Below are 20,322 nucleotides of genomic sequence, written 5' to 3' on the forward strand. Positions count from 1 at the left end.
CAAACGATGGTAATTTTTTTCACTAAAGTAGGTTCCTGGAGTTGCGATGTAATACACAAAGGAAGTGCGTCTGTGATATTCATCAGCATGACTCCTACAGTACATGTACAGAACATGTGTGTTTCCCACAGCAAAAGATCCACCTGAGAAACTCTGAGTGAAATCCTGCAGCTTAACAACAAGAGCAGAGAGACCTTAATAAGCAGCAGCAAGGAACCAGAAACTCCAGTTCTAAGTTAAAATATCTTTGTTACTGTTTGCCAGGTACAAAAAAAAGCTCCAGCTTCCTCCTGGAGTTCCACTTACAGTCAAACACAGTGAGGAGAGCAGAATACCTGAGCAGGTGCTCTGCAGGTAAGCATGTTGTGCCTTTCTATATGTATACATTTTGTAATACGTGTGTTGGACCGATTTGTTGTTGGGATTTTACCTGTTTAACACAAATGTTACAAATAAAGTTAATACCTCTCCACTGTTCAACACTTGTTCGGTTCTGTTTTAGAAAAGTGAGAGCTAAAGTGTGTAAAGAATAACTACAGTGTAGTAGGTAATGCTGTGGAGTTTTCTTGAGATTCTGCCTTTTTTTAAATTAGTACACACAAACCTTACTTATACAGTATCTCCTGCTCTGCTTTGATACATGCATGTCCCTTTTAAACTTTCTACTGTTCATTTTAAATGGAAACTATTTCCATTCAGATGTTTTGACACTGGGACTGATTCCTGTTTTGGTTTTGTGTAGGCGTGCTGCCACGATGCTTAAGAACCAGAAGAGAGCAGGTAGTGTAATTTTTATGCTTTTCCTGGTACTTCGGTGCTGTTTGTAAAAACCTCCACCTGCATCTGAACTTATCAGAAAATATCAGAAAATGTACTGATACGCCCAAGAAATGTATTCTAGACTCTCAGTACTATTTTTTCTAACTAAGTTATGTTCAGCTACATTTTACTTCCTTTTAATTCCTCAACCTTGTTGACAAAGACGATCTGTATGCTGTGCTGTGTTCATTTGTTTGGTTTATTTCTATTGTTTTGTGTAAATGTGTAATGCTACTGTCTTTGCCAGGTCTCCCTTGAATAAGAGGTTGCTATCTTCAGTGGGATTTATCTGATTAAATACATGTTAAATAAACAAAACTCATTTCCTGATGTTTCGAGATTACCCACAGGATAATAAAGTTGTGAAGTTCAGTAAATGATGCCAGAACAATAACCTTTTTGTTTGTGCTCAGGTGGAAGTGCTGTGTTCTACAAACCAGTAGGGAATGCAAAAGAAATCCGATCTGGATACCTGTTCAAGTCTCCACCCCAAAAACGTCTCAAGACAGAGGTGAGAGATTCAGCACAATATATTGGATCTTTTTATGTGTGAGTTTTTTTAAACCTCATCATTCGTTTAATAATTTTCCTCATGCAGAAATCATGGAAGAAGCGTTTTTTTGTGCTGTTCAAAATCAACGAGCATGAACATCAACTGAAGTACTTCAGGAGTAAAGAGGAAAAGGACAGGCCACTGGGAGGGATTGATTTATCAGAGTATGCTGTCACACAGTTACTGAACGTGAGCTTACACACAAAATATGCTGTATTTTTATAGGCCTAAGTACATGTGGTATCATTTGTGTTCATCAGTATCTCCGTGTTGCATGTGAGTCCTCAACACCATGAGAGATGGGGTTGGGTGCAGAAGTGCTTCAAGTGCTCCCCGTCCTGTGTGCTCTACATCAGGGCTTTGGAACGGGACTACTTCCTTGTTGGGGAGAACAGGTCAGTTGGCTGTTGTTTATGGGCACCGTAAACCACAAATATGGAATTTATAGCTTCTTCATTAATGTCCGTGCATTTTATGACACCATGAATATTTCGTTGTGGGGGAGCAACTTACCATTTTCATCAAAATTATTTGGATTGTGCATAAATGCTTTTGCAGAACCCATGGGCAGAAAACCAGTTTACATCATGGACTCTGTCGGTTACTCTGTGGTGCATCGAGGCTCAGCAACCAACTAACACTTTCAAAATACGTCATAACACACTTTCCCAAGCTGTTTGTTCTCACAAACAATCAATATTAATTACGTGGCTGATTTCCTGTTCAGTAACAATCTATCAAAAAGTAATGGCTTTGCCTTCCACTTTCCTCACACTAAATTGTCGCTAAATGTCACTTTCCACTTTGGGTCTGATTTTGGGATTGAATTTTAAATCAAATACAATAGCCATAATTTGTGCACTCTACAAATATATATTTCTAAGTGTTTCATATCCTTCCTTTCTCTAGTGATGAGGTGGACTCCTGGTTCTCTGACCTCTTTGAGGCCCTGAAAAACCGCCCACATTCATTTCACAGTACAGAGGTACATTCAGGGTTTAGTCTTTTTTTCAATGGTTGATTATTTTTTGCCACTGCTACTGACAGTAATTATTTGATGTATTTTCGCACTCTTAAAGGAACTGTATAATGGCCAGCAAACAATCGAGGTAAAAATTTTATGTTTGTTCTGTGTTTCTCACTGCCATACGATTCATCTCTGAGAGGGAAACAAATGTATTCTGCTAAATGTCTTCATTATTTTTTTTCACACTTCCTGTGACCTGGCTCAAATAGGAGATTGCATATTTTATGTATTGTATTAATTTATTTAAAATTTTATTTCATCTACTGTTTTGCTCTTTCCCTCCTATCTTCTAATACTTTTCAGTTATTTTCTGCTGTCAGCTTCTGCCTCATTCTCATGTCTCAATTCTCTCAGTGTTTGTGGTAAATCCAAGTGAAGCTTACCAGTGTTCATCAGTCATCTCTGTCATTGACTTTATGAAACACACCTCTCTTCATGTTCTACCAGGTTATTTCAAACCCCATTATTCGAAAAAAGAATTCAGCTCCTGTATCTCAAAAGGTTGGTCCATTACAACTAAAGCTCTGCATGAATTTGCCTAATATTTCTAAATGCATGCATCCTGTCCACCTGAGACCACATATGTCACTCAAACACAGTAGGTCAATCACTTTGCTGGGTGGATTATAGGGAAATATCAACATACATCTTTATGAGAAAAGCTTTGCCCTGCAGCCCACATCCTCCACATCCTCCACATGGACTTTTCACTCTAGCAATTTTCTGCCATAATGTGTTAATGTCTTTGTTCTTTTTCCAGCCACTACCAAAAATACGGTCCATGTCGGATCCGTGCACAAATGCTTTGGAAAGCAACACTGAAGCCCTAAAGGTGAGTACTCTTTACTGGGATATTAGTTGGGGCTTTTAAAAAGTGGATAGGATTATTCTTGTCATCACATTGCTTTCTGATTTGCTGGCAGAGTGAAGATATTTTCAAAAGACGTGCATCAGAGCCTGTGAATCCAATCTATGATTATCCAAAACCTTTGACACAAGTGAAAGTAGGTCAACAAGGACGAATCATTTTCAATATTGACTCATCTGCCAGTTATTTTCTTGCTTGATCATGTAATTGTTTACTTTACTTTTACTCCAAAAATCCAAATCCAAAGGTTTATTTATTTTTATGCCTAGCAAAGTAAATTATCAAATCTTCACTTTGGAAAAGTGGGAATCAGAGAATAAAAGAAGAAGAAGAAAAAAAAGATGCTGATCAAAACGATTAATTGATCATCAATAGCTGAAATGTAATTTCTGTTGATCAACAAATTGCCTCAGTTATAAATACCAATAGTCAACTTACTCTAACCCAGCTTCTACATTAGGTAGGTATTGTAACTGTTGTAATTAATAAAACTTGGGATTTTCTTCCCCTTTTTTGTTTTCGAATCAAGGTGAAGCAAGAAAATGGTTCAGTGAGTCACATCAAAACGGAGTCAGTGTGAGTGTTTAATAGTGCTTCACTTTATTAAAGGAAATACATGCTGGAATTAGGACTTTAAATACTACAGTGGTAAAGATTGTTTTTCCTTTTCTGTAGATATGCAACAATGAGGGAAATTGCATACAATAACCAGAAGGCACAAGCAGTGTAAGTTGGATTGACAGCATGCCAATTAATAAAGAAATAAAGAAAATCAACGACAACAAAAGGAATGAATTGTTCCAAATGATTCTAGGGACCAAGAAGTTGCAGTTATCAACGGCAGCCTGATGAGGACTGTCACTCAGGTCTTTGACAAAATGAAGACCCAGATTTCCCCACTGCCTCCGTTCGATGAGGAGTCAGACGCTGAAGACAGGTAACTTTTTTTGCTGTGGGCTGTGCCTGGATTTTTGAGTTTTCACCTTGTCTTTGGTGTCAGTGGCCTCTGCTCTTTGTTCAGCATGTTTCGTCAGAGCGCTGCATACCACACTACCTTATTCACGAGAAGTAAACAAGGCGCCGTTGGCTCAAACACCTTGAATGACAACAAGAAGCTTTAACTCGCGAAGAGTCGAGAACCTAAGAAAGGCACTTCAGAGACTGCTTACATTTTGAATAATATTAGCCATCCACTACTAGTCCTACCAGACCAAGTAATGCCAGTGCTGGAAAGCCTCTTTATGTAGTGAAGTGAGAATGTGTGAATATGAGTCAGCTTTTAATTTGGAAGAGGGTGTTGTCTCTTCTTACTAAAACTTGCATCATCTTGCTTTAAAGCTGTCAGGAAGCCAACCCTGAGAACCCTGAGTACTCCACTATAGTTAAGCTTGGAAGACATTTAATATCAGAAAATATGTTTTCAGTCAATTACAACGGCCATCTTTTGAAAGCTGATCCTTCAGCAAGGCTGTTACTGTGTTAACAATGTTAGGTATTGTGTCTGTGGAGATGACGGATCTTCTGTTTTCCACAGGGCAGGTTTTGGCCAATTACTTTTAACCTTGCAGTTTACTTGGACCATTGAGTTAATCACCAGCACAGCAGGCGTTCACATCCACATTTCCTCTCCCAGCATTTCCTTGCCTTCATCTCCAGGATAAAAATACTCTCCTATGCTGTTTGCTTTATCAAACTTGCAATAATGACAAACTACGTGATATGTTCTGTCTCACGCTGATGTCTGATTTCTTTTTAAGTGGCTGAGTGCTGTGCTGCCACAGTGAAGAACATCTCTATTACATTTGGCATATGGGTCAAAAGACACATTTCCAGAGTGCCTCTTAATTAGAGTTTCTCTTGAATCTCCACAGTGATTTGGGAATTACTTGCATCTGCCATGCTGCTTTCATGAACTGTGTTGACAAAGTTCATCTGGCCATCCTTTTTACGTAATCAACACAAGCCCATTTTAGTTTTTGGCAGAGTAAATGCTCTCACACACTTCATTAAGCATTTTTTCTTAATTCATTGTTATTTTTGACACAGGGGGGGGGTTTGTCCATCAAAGGGCATCTAACACAGACCCAAAATCTGTTGTTATGCTATCTGCCTATTAGTCACCCCCCACCAGATGGTGTTTTTCCTCTGTGGGTGCAGCCAACATAAAGATCTAAAGCCTTGGCTCCTGCTACATGAGAAGCTCTTTTTGTGAAGTCTCACTGTCCCATTAAGGTCTTTTATTACATGTCATCATGTTTGAATGTAAATGAGACATGAGAGCTGATGTTAAGATCCCACATGCTTTTACAGAAAAGAAGCACAGGCATCAGACTCCAGCAGCAGCTCCAGTGAGATTGATGGTGCATCTCCCGCACAGACGCTGGAGAGACAAGATGCTCACACACCGGAAAGACAAAGCTTTTCTGAGAGGTGAGATTCTGACCCCAAATCCAGTAATGTGGCTAAGGAGGAAGTACTTTTTGAACTTTAGGACTGAGACCAACTGACTACCCTAGAGAGATTTATGTGGGATGTGATCAGTTGAAGCAGAAGGTGAAGCATGAGTGCTCTCGCTCAACAGTTGCTCTACATACAGTATAAATAGTACACTCGAAACCCCCACTGTGGCACCATCTGTGCTGTTGCAACAAAAAGTCAGAAACTGCTTTGTAATAGTTACAGAGAACAAATAAAAAAGACAACACTCCATGGAAGGTGAGTCAGCTACATAAATACCCAAAGAGAAAGGCTCGGACCAGTGCTGACATGCTGCTGGACTAGTTAGAGGGGTTTCTTCAGGTTTCGCAAGCAGACTTTGGTCTAAAAATAGACGAATAAGCAATTCTTAGCATTAAACATTAATAACTTAGAGATGTACATGCAACCAGAATTTCAATGAGTTGTTCAAAGATAATTAGATTTCCTTATCTATGCAGACACTCATGCCAGTGAAATGGGGGTAGGAGACAGTATTAACCCTCAATATCTGCCGTTCTGTGGTTGTCCACCACATCTCAAGCATCTGCAATTTCACATAACAATGAAATGTTCAGACCTTTTAAAAAAATGCATTTTTTTGCCGTTGTTGTTTTTGTTATGTTTCTCTTAAGCGTTGAACGTGTTGCCCCGGAGGAGAGGGATATTGAAGTGAGGCAGGCAGATTTGAAAAAACACCTGAGACTGACAGACGTGGATGGAAAACCGAGGCAAGTCCCCAAAATCCCATGTATTGGACTGCTTTGTTCCTAGTATCTGGAAATATGTGTGTGTCACTCCACTCTATTCTACTGCAGGTTTGTCCTTACACAAGAAATGAAAGACTCCTGATGTTTTAAAACACATTTCAGATCAGGTTGTGCTGGCTGTGAGGCTGCATGTCTTTATTTGCTCTTTTGGGAGTTGAGAAATGTCAGGCTTTTCTGCAGGACTCAACGATTCATATTATTCATATTAAAATCTTTAGCTGCTAAAGGCAAACAGCTTTTATACAAGTGTGATTTTCCTAAAAGTCAGTTACAGGACTTCAATTCAGTCTTAAATTTGTGATACATTTGTGTTAAACCAGTACATAAAATTAAATACAACTGACTTGAAGCATAAAAATACATATTAGACAGAAGAGTGAACATAGCGGAACAGGTCTGCAACGTATCTTATAGAGACGAGCGTAAGGACACACGCTAAACCTGCAGCAACAGACAATGAACGTAGTTATTCTCTGATTGTGGATCGACTTACATTTGAACCTGCCTTTTACCTCCCAGTGCCTCTTGGACTTTGCAGACATCTTTGTAACTGCCTGATTTTGTGACAGCTGTTTTTAGAAGATTGTGATGCATGTTGCATACTTTTATGGCATTTCAATAAATCCATTCGCAGTGGATTGGTTGAATTAATAATTGCAATGGGAAAATTGTTAGGCAGATATCTTGTTATATACTGTATCTTAATAGCATATTACAATTTACAGTAACAATTATCAGTACAACTACTAAATGTAAAAAATCACACAATAAAGTCAGTTGCCCCTGACGTAATAGCCACATGACATATACATAGATCTACAAGACATTACACTAAAGTCAAATTCTATTCATAAAATGTCAAGGACTTTATGCACCTTCACCTTGTGCTGCAGCATTAATCTTGTCTTTGTGTGTCACAGTGTGTTTGACTGGACAGGCCAGCCACAGACTGTGTGTCTGTTCCACAAAGGAGACCAAATTCTGGGCGTTAATGATCTGCATGTCAGCAGTGCGGAGGAGTTCAACATGTTTATCAGCAAGTCACTCAAGAATGAGGTACGTTCAGTTTTTGCTTGGACATGGACTGGCAGTGTCCATGATGTTGCCGTTTACATGTATCCATGCAGTTCATATGAGAGGCAATTGAATTTCTCTTTTCAGGTGAAAGTGACCATCCTGCGTCTACCTAAATGCCAGCCTCTGCATTTCCCAAACTGTCTGTGCAGTGAGTGACTGACACAGATGTAACAGAACATGTGGGTGTTTAAATCACTCTCTGAGACGCCTCATGCCCAGTTAGCAGGGATTTTACTACTTCACTAAACAGTATTTTTACAAGGCCCTATCTAATAGTTTCTATAAGTAAAAAACTGTGTAATTTAGGGTAAAAGTTAAAAATGAAAGATGTTCTATTTACTGATCTCACGCACCAACACTCACAGTATGTAAAAACATGTGGTGTGTGACAATGCAAAATAATTTTTTACCAGAGCAGGATTAACTGTAGATAAGACGTTTATTCTCATAAGTGGTTAGTAGAAGGAAGCAAATGGGAGAACTCTTCCTCATACCACTTGTATGATGTCAAAGTCATTATCAGGACTTGAGCTCTTCAACCCAAAACAAAAATGTCCAAACTGTGCAAAGTGTATAGTTGAAGAATGGTACAATAAGCAATATAACCTGTTTGAATGTAGATGTAAAATATTTAAATATCCCTTTACACCAATCAGTACCTATTATCAATCTGTACATATTTGTGGTGGGGCTGTACACATCAATCTTTAAGTATATTTGTACACTTTAGATTCACATAATATGCAGCAGAACCTTTAAAAAAACTGAAGTCCAGTTACAGTAAAGGAACTCAGGAAAGACAGGGAGAAGTGGCGTTCGATAATACGAAGAAGTCGTGATACACATAAGCCAAGCTGTTCTCAATCAACATTCATGATCCAAACATACAAATAAAATATATTCTGACAACATCCAGTATGGCTGTAAAGCTAGAACTCTTTGAAGCTAATTAGTAGTGGATAAAAACCAGAAGATGTAAAGGCTAATATTGTGTCATCCACACCTCTGGGACAGTGGTTTGAATTAAAATGCAGACAGGATGCTGTTGCACTTTGGGATATGTTCACCTATTCCTATCTGAAATAGAAGTTGAGACTCACTAAACTGAGGACACTAAGCTGAACGAATCTTGAATATAATTTGGTGGATGGTTTAATGCATGTTTATGAATTATGCCTACTGATATGTGCTAAAGACAACATCAACTAAATTATCTGCAAGGTCTGTTAGCTGATGTGCAATAACACTCAGTTCAGCTTTATGCTGAGAATATTTTGTAAATATGTCCACTGACCAGTGGTCACAGAAGGCAAAGCTTGCCCTTCAAATGCTTAAACACAATATTATCTGATACTGTCAAAACTAATACATAATCAGCTTTTAGAAGGCTTGTGTACAAGTTTTAATAGAGCCATGTAAACAAATATGAATTCTTTATTTTTGAATTAAGCATTTTTAAAGGGCAATGTTGGCTGTGCTGTTAAAAATGTTCAAGTTGTATTGAGACTATGTATTGATTGTAAACTAACATTAAATAAATTTTACCACATTGTCAAAACACTATTTCTTTAACAGCTTCTGTCTCTGAATATATAACCTATAAGAAATACTGTTTTACAGGTCACCTTTTCTTTTTGCATATACAGAAGCAGCTTCAGTTGCTTCATTTCCAAAATCCATGAAAATAAGTTTAAACCTTTACTGAACCATAAATTGCAAACTTTACATGTGTATATAGTATCATTTTGAAACTTTTAAAACTCCCAAAACTGCATTTTTGACTAGTTCCATTAAAACTGTTAGGAACTTGTTTTTTACTTGAGTTAGTTGAGCTGAGTTGAGTTAATTCACTTGCTTTGAAGTTTAGAACCATCTATACAAAGTTGGCAGGGGTATCTTGCTCAGCAGGTTGAATGCTTACAGGTGCAACAACCTGAAATTCCAGTTTTTTCTTATCGCACCTCATCCTCCTTCAGGCCACGATGGTCACTATGAAGTGATCAATTATATTTTTTAAGAAAACAAACTTATACCGTTCCACTTGGAGCTATTCTGTTACCCTAACAACATATGTGACAGATGACATACTATCTGTAGACATCTTCCGGACAGCTTTTTTTCAGAAACAGATGCAAATGAGTGAGATATAACACTCACCAATGGGGAGAAAGGCCGGGTACACCTCTGACAGACTGTCAGGGATCACAAAGGCAAACAGACAAATATTTGTGATCAAGTTCACACCTACATGCAATTTAAAGTCATTAGTTTAACTGTGTGTCTACCAGAAAAAAAACCACACAATCACAGCGAGAACAGGCCAACCCCACCCAGAAAAAACATAGCATCAACTAAGAAGTGAGCTGAGGTGGAACTGCTAACCACTCAGCACCAACCTACCCTATGAGACACAGAGCAGATATAGAGAAGAACCATCCAGCTTGGAAGCTTTCATCTTTGATAGTTAATAACACTGTTGATCATAGTTGATATTATTAAGCTTTTTGACACAAAAAATAAAAACACGTGAAAGTAAAGACAAATCTCTCAAGGCATTCTAAATGAACACGAAATATACAACTGAAAATAACAAACAGCATAAAGATTCACCTCATTTAAAAGACTTCACCTAAATGATCACTGATGAAACCAAAAGGTTTTCCAAAGTCAGACAATTAGTGAGGATCCCCCCAATTGCAGTGAATGTGTTTAAAGGATTGTAGTCTGACCACACCTGCATCTGCATCAGTTTCTTGGCCAACATTTACACCATGAAAACAAAAGAGCACTTCAATCGAATGTGTGATAAGAATATTGAAAAGCAGAGGTCATGAATGGATACAAAAATATTTCCTAGTCATTACATACAGTATCTCTTAGAGTACAGTAAAAAATGGAAGGAATATCGTACAGACCATAGTTAAAAAGGAGGATGACTTATAGGGGAGGCCACCAACACACCTGTGATAACCACAATAACACAAGTACAATATTAAAAAAAAACGTCAGGCAAAAGTATGAGGCCATTAATACACTGTCTAGAAGTGGATGTACAGTATATGTTTAGATACAATCCATGAATGTTCAAACTCTAGATGCTGTTAACATAAACCACTCACCAAAAGTTAGGGATGTTTAACTTGAAACGTAAAAGATTGAAAGTATGGATTTTAAGTAGAAGCATGCAATGGTAATTTCTTCATCTCAATTTATTAAACAATGCTAACAGTGGTGGGTTTATCACAACAAACATTTAAATGGTGTCGTCTTTGTCGCATGTCAAAATGTGAACAGCATGATGAGGAGGACTGTTTAAATACAAATTGTCATTGAACCAAAACATTTAATGGTCAATTTATGGATCAGACAGCATGTTATGCAATAAGTCACGAAACATTGAACCGTTGGTGCATTCAAAACTTTAGGTGGTCACTTAAAGTTCACCTGTAAAGGTTATAGTGCATTTTAGGTGCATCCTGAAATTTCACCGAAAGTCAAATATCCCTAACTTTTTGTGAGTGTTTCCCTTTCTCACACAGACATCAGGCAGATGTGATGAGCTTAAATCGTTCATGAAAGGAGAAACCACAAAGCAGCTCTGGGAAAAGCCTGTTTTACAGAGATGGGGATTTAAGGTGTGCTCTCTCTGTAGCTCATGTCTCTGCTGTCTCAGAGATAAACTACTGACAGATCTTTTAACGACTCTGTGAAGAACTGTCATTTTTGAAAAGTCCTGCACAAATTATTAGATCTCACAGACCCCCCTTTTTAAAGCCGTGCATTGCTCCTTAACACTGCATTTTGCAGAAAGAGCGGTGGGGCTACGCATGTTTGAATGGTACAGCTGTTGACTTAACGAAAATCTAGAAATGTTGAGCATTAACTGACTAAAATCAGAACTATATATATTAAGCCTGACTAGAACCAGATGTGCAATAACTTTTCTGATATGATGCAAAAGGAAAAGCAGAACAAGTTAAATGAATGTTTCAAATATATTTATTCCAGCATCAAACTTTGATTTAAAAAATAAAAACATTAGGAAATAGGAACTGCACAGTGTCATAGCACCGATAGTATACTGGCAACAAACCTTGGTATAATCATGGACAATAACAGACAGACCTACATCCAATTTATACTGCTTTAATTTAAAGTACTTGTGGATAATATGGTTCCTATTGTAGGTCCATAATGGAGAAAAGCAAAACCTTTGTTAAACTGGTTCAAAAACATGTACAGTGGAGTTGATGTCAGCTGTCATGAATACATTTCATGGTTACCTTGCTCTGCATAGAAATGCCACTGCAAGTGTTATATGAAAATAGCTTCAATAAAATAAGTAGTATTTAAATACAGCTTTCGGAGCAGAGTGACATGTTTTTGCTCTTTGTACCAGTGAGCACCAGAGGCAATCTCAAACAATTAGCCCATAAATAGGCTAGAGTTATGCTTTAGTTTCCTTGAGCCACTCACTAAAGAACTTCTCCATTGCCTTCCTGCTCGTCCAGCTGCCACTGTTGACTGTAGGAATGATCTTGAGAGGCTGGAGCCACTGAACAAAACGCTTCAGCTCTAGAAAACTGCTGTGTTCACTGTAAGGGATTCCTGCAAGCAAACCAAAGAGTTGTTGGCACTTAATTCAAATGATGAAAATGAACGAAGCCTGAAGGTTACCCAGGTTTAGTTTTGACTCTTACACTGTGATAATTCTTCTCCAGTATGAATTGAGCGGCTCAGTGAAGACACAAGTGATTTGGTTGGAGGTAAAACACTGTCACAGAGCCAGATGTTTAAAACCAGGGGAAGTCATGCAAACAGGGAACAAGGCAAAGTCTTACAAGAGGGATCAGGTGCTCAACAACAAGACCCTCAGGCTCAGACTGTTCTCCAGGGCAAGGACGTTTTTATTTTTTTATTTTTTTTAAAACCTAGTCGGGACAGCTCCTGAATTATTTGTCCTCCTTCACAGGTTTGATGTGCTCCGCTGTTTTAAACAGGTCTAACAGAAACTACTCAACTATACAGTCAGTTGTCCCACAAGCAAAAAACAGTATTAGGAGAAGTCATAACATATGGAGAGAAACATAGGCAGAATGTGTGAATGCAAATTGGCTTCTCCCTGATTGACACACAAACTGCTGAGGACAAAAGAAAGTCTATGCATGCGTGTGCCTCATAAATGCCTCTGTCGATTATAAACCTTATGGCTGATTGTGTTTATCACAAAATCAGGCTAAATCTGTAGTGCCAAATCAGGTCATGACCCATTTTAGCACTAGGGTTTAAGGCCACTTCACTCTTCAGCAGTATTATTCTTTCTGAGAAATAACTAAATATAATCCAAAAGAAAAAAGAAAAGAAGAAACATTACTCTGTACCATAGATTGAGATGTTTCCACTGATCTGAGGCTGAATGTCTTCCACTGACTCCACCTGTTGGCTGTAAGTCCAGCCTGTAGGTTTGAAGGCCACAAGCTGATCATACTGTCCTGAAAAGCGTCCCAGGTGATCCTGCAGCTTCTGAGCCAAACAATATGAAGATGGGTAAATTCATAGATTTCATATTCAAATATTAAAAAAAAAGAAAAAAAAAAGGTACTTCTAGACATTGTAAGCAGGTCATTTTCATCCATATCCTAAATAAAACCTAAACTACATCATTATTTATGGTTATACAGAAATCAAATCCATTTTTGATTTGATACCATACCATGCATTAATAAAGTCCTGATTTCTAGGGCTTGGGCTTTAATTTCTATATTTTCATGACACCAGCCAAATTGCTTCAATACTATTGAATGTCAAAAAAAACATGTTGCTCAATACCAAATTTCAATACCTAATGAGTAAATCTCAGTGAGTTAAAACATGCAGCCTTCAAAAAAAAAAAATATATATTCATTTTTACATGCTTGTCACAGTGGATGTTGTTCAGGAGGTACAGTCAGTAATCTAGTTACCTGGAAGTTCCAATTGTTGACTGATATGTTAGAAGACATTTCTTTTTGTTAATATTGATGTTATAAAAACATTAGAAAAAAGTTTAGGAACTGGAATCAATTGTTTCCATAAAGGTCTGTGGACCATTTGAGAAAAAACATGCAGCTATAAAAGTTCCCTTCAGTAAGTAGTTTATTATTAAATGTAATTGATAAACATATTGAATATACTGAATATTTATCATCAGAACATGAGGTCATATGATACAAATAATCTGATGTGATACATGTGGTTGTTGTTTTACTCCAACCACAGATGTTCTTCGTTTCCTAAACACGTTAAAAGGGAAACACTGGCCCAGACTGTCACGTAATGAGTGTTTTCAGATCAGTTAAGGGAAAATGTCTGCTGCACGTACTTTGAAGGTGAGCTGCATCATGGGCAGCACATGGACCTGGGCTGCCTTCCAGTCTGTGGTTATACGTTGTCGGACTTGTGCCGACTCCAGACAGCACATGGTGTTGTATTTGTCTCTAGAGAGGCACACTTTAGACCCCAGGACCTCTGCCAATGCTAAAAATTAAGCAGAGCAATTCAGTCTATTTATTTCAAGACTAAGTACAGTGTGTACTTGCAGTTAAACAACCCCTTGCAGTTTGCCTTCCCATCCCGCTGACAAATTCTACATTTTATTGTTACAAACTGAAATTAACCATCAAGGAAGAACTCTGGTTTAAGGACAAAAAAACAACAGCCTCCCTGGAACACATTTCACAAACTAATGGCTGCAAATGCATTTCTATAAATACATAAAACCAACAACAAAAACAAAAAAACACTTGAACTGTATCATAGTCACTGCCTTGTAAAGTGTGTGTACAAAGAGGAGAACAGAGTGGATGAGCACAGCCATACAATCTATTAAGTCAGCCCTCGATTTGGTTGCAATTTCATGCAGAGCTCGCTGAAGCAAAGGTGATTAGAGGATGAATGCGTGCTGTTCAATCTGTGAGGACAGTATTAGTTTTTGAGTACTTCACCGTACCAAAAGACAATTATTCATGCACGTCATCTAAGGACTGTTTGCCTCCACATTAGGCAATATAATATTAGGCAGCTCTTTTCCCAAAACAGACCATTACAATATTCTTCAAACCTCTCCTGTGTTGATTCTACACATATTACCTGAAGACTTTTGAAAGGGAGGAAATGTCAGAAGGTAATGTAAGGTTACAGAACCATCGGTTCAGACATTTAGTTGATGCTGGTGGTACCATATAATGGTAATATTTCTATTCTCTCACTGCTGACTCATTTTGTTGATTAGCTGGATCCACAATGGTCAAGTTTATATTGGAATTGTGCACACATACACTTTCACAAAAATGTCTGTATACACATATAGATTCTTGTTTTTACCTTCTTTTTTTATTTGTCATTTGTTTTCTAAAAGCCTAACCAGGGACAGGAGCTGCAAATTAGATTTTTGCTATATGCCACACACACATACACCCCATCAGTTGCTTAGCTCTAACAATGTTAAGCTGCACTGTTCCTAAAAGAAAATACATTAGAAAATGAAAATCCAGAATTCAAGATTAAGTATCTATTCATCCATTAAAAACACTAAACGTGTCTCTTGTCAACCATCATGAATGTTGTTAACAGGGGGGGGGGGTGTTCAAAAACAGCACAACAAACTGCTAATCTTGGAATGACTAACAATTTATAAAAAACAAAATACATGAAAAAATGAAACTCCTACACACACTTGCTAATTTTAGGCAGAACATGTACAGTTTAAGCATTACCTCTAACACGTACCCAGAAACACCTTCTCTTTCCCCACGGAGTAGGATCCACACACCACTAGCGTACGGGGACTGAGTGTTACCAATTCAAAGGCTGTGCTGGCTGCAAAGTTGATGACCTCTTGCTGTCTGGGGAAGGTGTATTCAGGGCTGCAATAGCTACAAAGATAAGAGAGCTTATACTGAAAAGTTTCCTCAGGGTTCACCTCAGGGTTTACAGAGTTCTTTTCTTTAAAAGACTGAAGACATGGAGTTGTGAACATAAAATGGCACTAAAGCTGAATCTGGGGAAGCATCAAGTAATGGTTGATATGATATGTTTATGTAATAGCTAATATTGATCCATGTTGATTGATGAAAAATGGTCAAAGATATGTATATATATATATATATGTATTTACGTGGTGTCCAGGTAAAGTGTCTGCACCCTGCAGCTGAGTAATTCAGGATAGGTTTCCATCGAGGGATCAGCTCTAAAGTCTCCAGTGTGGAGGACAACCTGTCCATCGGGGAGGAGGAACAGCAGCATTGCAGCTCCTGGACAACTGTTAGAACAGATCTAGATTAAATGTGGAGCTGGACAAAATGTTGTACGTTGTCAGCACTTATTCTGCCTCACAGACTGAAGATCACAAATGTATTTAGTGCTGCAGTCAAAAGCAGTGATATAAACTTCTACCTCAAAAAACTGAAGTGAAAAGACAGCGAGGCAGCTTAGGGCTCTGAACAGGAAATTACTGCTGTGCAATTCACTGAATATCAATGTCCTCCTTTATAATGCATACATGCATATTGTTATTAGTGTGTCCTAATTACCAGCTTTACAAGCCAAAGATTAACTTAAAAATCAGTGGCTGGTCCAGCTTTCTGACTATGAAACACTCCCTAAATTTAAACTGTGTGCCCAGTACTAAGTAAATAAGCACTGATTAGCAGCAGGATATTATGTTGGGTGCATGACTCACTGGTTAGCCTCCAGGAGGATGACTCCGACTCCCTCCACAACGACCTGGGTGTTCATGGGGAGGATGTGGACATACTGCTCTGCCACCTTCAGCTTGCTCTTCACCAGGTTTCCTGTAATCTGATCAGGAAAGGCAACTGTTAGTAACTTCGGTCTCTGGTTTATTCATAGTGATTCAGCACCAGTGTAATCAATCCAAATCCGACACTGCAGTTGATGAACCAAGGTCAGAAAAAAATAAAAAAATTAAACATTTTATTGTGCTACACATTGCAAACAAATAAGTACCCCCACCCACCCAAACTGATAGATCTTAAATCCCTCTAATTTGTACAGCCTGCTTAAAGATTAGGTTTTAACACAAGTATGGCCTTCACTAAAAATCAGCTCATCACGTTCTGGTCCACTGTGTCGTTCGCCTAAAATACACTTCAAATCTACTTGGTAAATATCCTCAGCAATTCTGATCAAACTTTTCTGGGCTACTGTATGACCCTCCTGGTGGCCATGTTGATTTTCTGTGACCTACCAAATAAGCAAACCCCCTGTGGAGTCCCAATAAGTCACTGTAAGTCTGTTTTTAGTTTTAATCTGCAGAGAACAAGGAGTGATACATCATGACCCATTTGACTGAAGAACTGGCCTCTTTTATCAACGTTTTTTTATGCTGGATAGCTAATAGAGTGAGGTTAGTATTTAGTGAGGTTACTACTTTATTGGTCACCATCAATCACGGATCCTCTGTCTGCTCTCTCTGTTGAGCAGCCACAGCTACAGCTAAGCTATAATATACAGAGACCTTTTGTATAAGACTTAAAATACTTTAATTGCCAATTAATTTATTGACCTGGATGTCTCACCTCAGCTGGGCTCTGTTTCGTCTCCCACTGGCTGTTGCGTGCACTTTGGGAGAGGAGCCACGCAGTTATCCATTACACAGAAAGGCATTATAAACACCACAACTATAACTTCACACCTCTTAATCTTGATCAGTACCCCTCTTCAAGTGCTAATAAAATGCTGACAAAGCCAAAACTTGTCTTACTCTGTTACAGTAGATTGGAAATGTGGAGTTCTTGGTCAGCCCACCGTAGTGGTCTGAGTGGAAATGTGTTAAGAAGTAAGCAGTGATGCCCTTGATCGCTCCATATCGAAACGCATCTATGACAAATTTTGTGCCTGTACAAAATTTAACAAATAACTAAGATTAGAAACACAAAAATTGTTTTAATTTAATGCATCAATATTTTAACAGTCACTCACTGACCTGGAATCTTCTTGTAGAATGGGCAAAGTGGTAACTCCATTTTTTCATCAGCAGTCCCTTGGTTCCTCCTCCTCCTCCTCCATCCTCTGGTCTCATTTGTCCATGCTTCTCCCTGAGCATTTGCTACATCACTACTATCTGCAGTTACTGTGTCAAGTGAGTTATCTACCGTTGTGTCAGCCTTACTCGTCCTCTGCCTGTCTCTCCTTTGTCGTCTCTGACCTGAGTTCTGTCCAAGCGTTGACACAGAGGCTGCATTCTCAGCTTCTTTCTCTTTCTCCTTGAGAGGTTTGATGCCAAAAAATACACCAATATCAGTCTGCTTAAGACAGGAGGTCTGACCTGCCTTGCTCTGGGTTTTCTGAGCCGGCATGGTGCGAGACCTTTGGATGTTGGAGGTTTGAGTTGAAGACACTTGATTAACTGGCTCTGATTGAATATTGTCATTCAAGTTGTTGGAATGCAAGTTGCCCGAGTTTAGAAGATTTTCTCTCAGGCGATCTAAAACAACACTCTGCGGAGACTGTGTGCAACACTTACTAGTAGCTTTCCCATAAACTTCTCTGTTGCCTGTGGAATGAGCTCTGTTTTCATTAACTCTATAGGCAGGCAGCTGATTAGTGGGTACTAATGAGGTAACAGACTCCAGCTGCGTGTTTGTGGAAGGCTGGACCTTTACTGATGCACTAGTGGTATCTAAATTATCTATAAATTGAGTTAAGACCTCATCTTCACTTGAGAAACCATCACTGAACAGCACCATTGAATCGTCACCTTTATTTTTGAAGGCATCCTCATTAAAAAGGGCTTTTCTACAATCACTGTTATGGACTTCCTTCTCTGCAGGGAATTCAGAAAGAGGAGAGTAGGATATTTCGTTATTGTTGTCATGGGAAAGTTCACTTATTTGAAAAGTTTCACAAGTTTGTTCTACAGTCTCTGTCTTGACAGGAGTTGAGGAAAGCTCTGTGTCATATTCTTGGGAATCATTGATAGATTTTTGACCTTTAGTGGAGCATGACCATCCTTTCTTTTTCTTACAATCTTCTGGGCCAGGAGAGCGCAGTAACAAAAGGCCATTTGGAAACTTGGACAGAGGTGTTCCAGTGTGATTATTGTGTGGGGAGGCATTATAATCAGGCAGGGCAGAAAAACTGACACCACTATTGTGTGAACTATTGCTATCCACTTCATTCTTCTTCATTTCTGGGAGGCAACTGAGACTTGTCTCCCCAGTGTCCCCTCTTTTGTTGGACAGCGTGAGGAAGGCTGTGTCGCTGTTTGCTCGACTGTGGGCAAGGAGTGTGTGGTTAAATTTCTTAAAATGGTTTGGAATGGTGGAGGAGCACTGGAGACCATCTGGACATTCTGTAAAAACAGATTAAATATGTAAGGAAGGGAATGATTATTCATAAGCACCTAAATACAGAATTTGTGAAAACAGTTGCATGTTTAAAGACTTCGTGGTACTTTTCGGTTTAGATAACTCAATGTATTTATCAGAAACCATGTACAAACACCAATCTCAACACAACTTCAGTGTGTGTGGTACTTTTTTAAATATAAAACTGGCGTCTGCCATTTCAAGTGTAGCCACTGATGTCAGGTATGGTTCTTTACGTTTGATTTCTGAAGTAGATTTGACAGATCTCAAACTAATCCTAATTAAGGATACTTTCAAGTGGCTTTATGGAAAAAGTTGGATTCATTATTTTAGAGCTTTGATCGTCCCAGGAATGAAAAGCCAGGAAATCAAAGGTTCTCCTGTATTGATTTAGAGTAGTTTTGTTTGGTTTATTTTTTACCTTTTTCTGTGAGTCGGATATTTAATCAAAATGTATAAAGAACTTCTGAAACAAAACAAGAAAACACATACATGCACCTGCACCTCATTATTCCTATAATTTAGGATGAATGATGAAATGATAGGCATGTCTGTACCTTGGCATTTGTCCCTGGGGATGTCAAGACATTCAGTCACATGCCATCTTTGAGTCTGTACCACTAAGATGGAAAAGGGCATCTGGCACACGGGGCAAAAGTCTCCAGCAAATGGTCCCTCAGCCTCGACCGCACGCTGGACTGTGTCTTTAGTCTCAACGCTGCCATGTCCGTCTGCATTGACAGTAACGTTACTTAACTTTTCCCTATTAGCTGCTTTGACCCTCACATTCCGGGCAGGTGACTTATCTCTCTTGGGTGTTTTCCTGAGGGTACACGTTCTTTTTGGCACAGTTACAGATGGTGAATTATGTCTCTTCGTTTTCTTCCCCAGAGGTTTATAGTCCCAAATGTCATTTTCAGAGTCGTCCTTCTTTGACATTTGGAGCAACAGAGTTGAACGTCCTTAATGTCTTTTAGTAATGTCCCCAGAACCCTCGTTATTACACAATGAGAACATCCCGCTGCTGCAGATTATAACGTTAACGTAAAACGAACTACTACGAACAGACTACTTGACAATGAGAAAATATGCGTCTCCGTAAGAGCCGTTCATTAACTATACTTATTGATTACGATATGGAGCTCATTTTGTAGTAAACGAACTTTATGGTTCCTCCATGATGTTAGCACTTACCGCCACAATGCAACGGTAAATGTAGTAAAATCAACTCACGTCAGCGAACAGCACTTTCCACAAATCGGTCAAGATTTGACTTCCATAATGGTATTAATTCCGATAATTGCAGGAAGAAAAACCAAAGGCGTAACACAATTTAAGTACAGTAAATAATTCTGGAAAAAAAA

At 38.6% G+C, this 20,322-nt stretch overlaps 2 protein-coding genes across 3 annotated transcripts; one reads left to right on the plus strand and one right to left on the minus strand.

Annotated features, from left to right (window-relative positions):
• The first annotated feature begins 243 nt into the window (after positions 1–243).
• Positions 244–9,152, plus strand: LOC137106115 (pleckstrin homology domain-containing family S member 1-like). Its single transcript, XM_067489132.1, has 17 exons — positions 244–354; positions 743–780; positions 1,233–1,330; positions 1,418–1,536; positions 1,633–1,767; positions 2,282–2,357; positions 2,452–2,481; positions 2,847–2,900; positions 3,160–3,231; positions 3,323–3,403; positions 3,797–3,843; positions 3,943–3,993; positions 4,082–4,204; positions 5,578–5,697; positions 6,378–6,473; positions 7,433–7,568; positions 7,674–9,152. The coding sequence occupies exons 2-17, from the start codon at positions 756–758 to the stop codon at positions 7,743–7,745; spliced, it is 1,335 nt and encodes a 444-aa protein (XP_067345233.1). The 5' UTR covers positions 244–354; positions 743–755; the 3' UTR covers positions 7,746–9,152.
• Positions 9,153–11,570: 2,418 nt separating this feature from the next.
• dclre1a (DNA cross-link repair 1A (PSO2 homolog, S. cerevisiae)) lies at positions 11,571–20,183 on the minus strand. 2 transcript variants are annotated; one of them, XM_067488808.1, is made up of 9 exons: positions 19,516–20,183; positions 17,575–18,942; positions 17,353–17,486; positions 16,309–16,427; positions 15,745–15,888; positions 15,357–15,502; positions 13,951–14,105; positions 12,971–13,112; positions 11,571–12,197 (listed from the first exon to the last, which is right to left on the minus strand). In XM_067488808.1, exons 1-9 carry the CDS (start codon positions 19,895–19,897, stop codon positions 12,037–12,039), a joined length of 2,751 nt encoding a protein of 916 aa, XP_067344909.1. In that variant the 5' UTR covers positions 19,898–20,183; the 3' UTR covers positions 11,571–12,036. The 2 variants fall into 2 exon arrangements, with proteins under 2 accessions (XP_067344909.1, XP_067344910.1); XM_067488809.1 differs by lacking the exons at positions 11,571–12,197; positions 12,971–13,112 and having other exon boundaries at positions 13,973–14,105; positions 15,344–15,502.
• Between the last annotated feature and the right edge of the window lie 139 nt (positions 20,184–20,322).

Source organism: Channa argus, chromosome 20 (genome assembly GCF_033026475.1).
Source record: "Channa argus isolate prfri chromosome 20, Channa argus male v1.0, whole genome shotgun sequence".
Taxonomy (NCBI): Eukaryota; Metazoa; Chordata; class Actinopteri; order Anabantiformes; family Channidae; genus Channa; species Channa argus.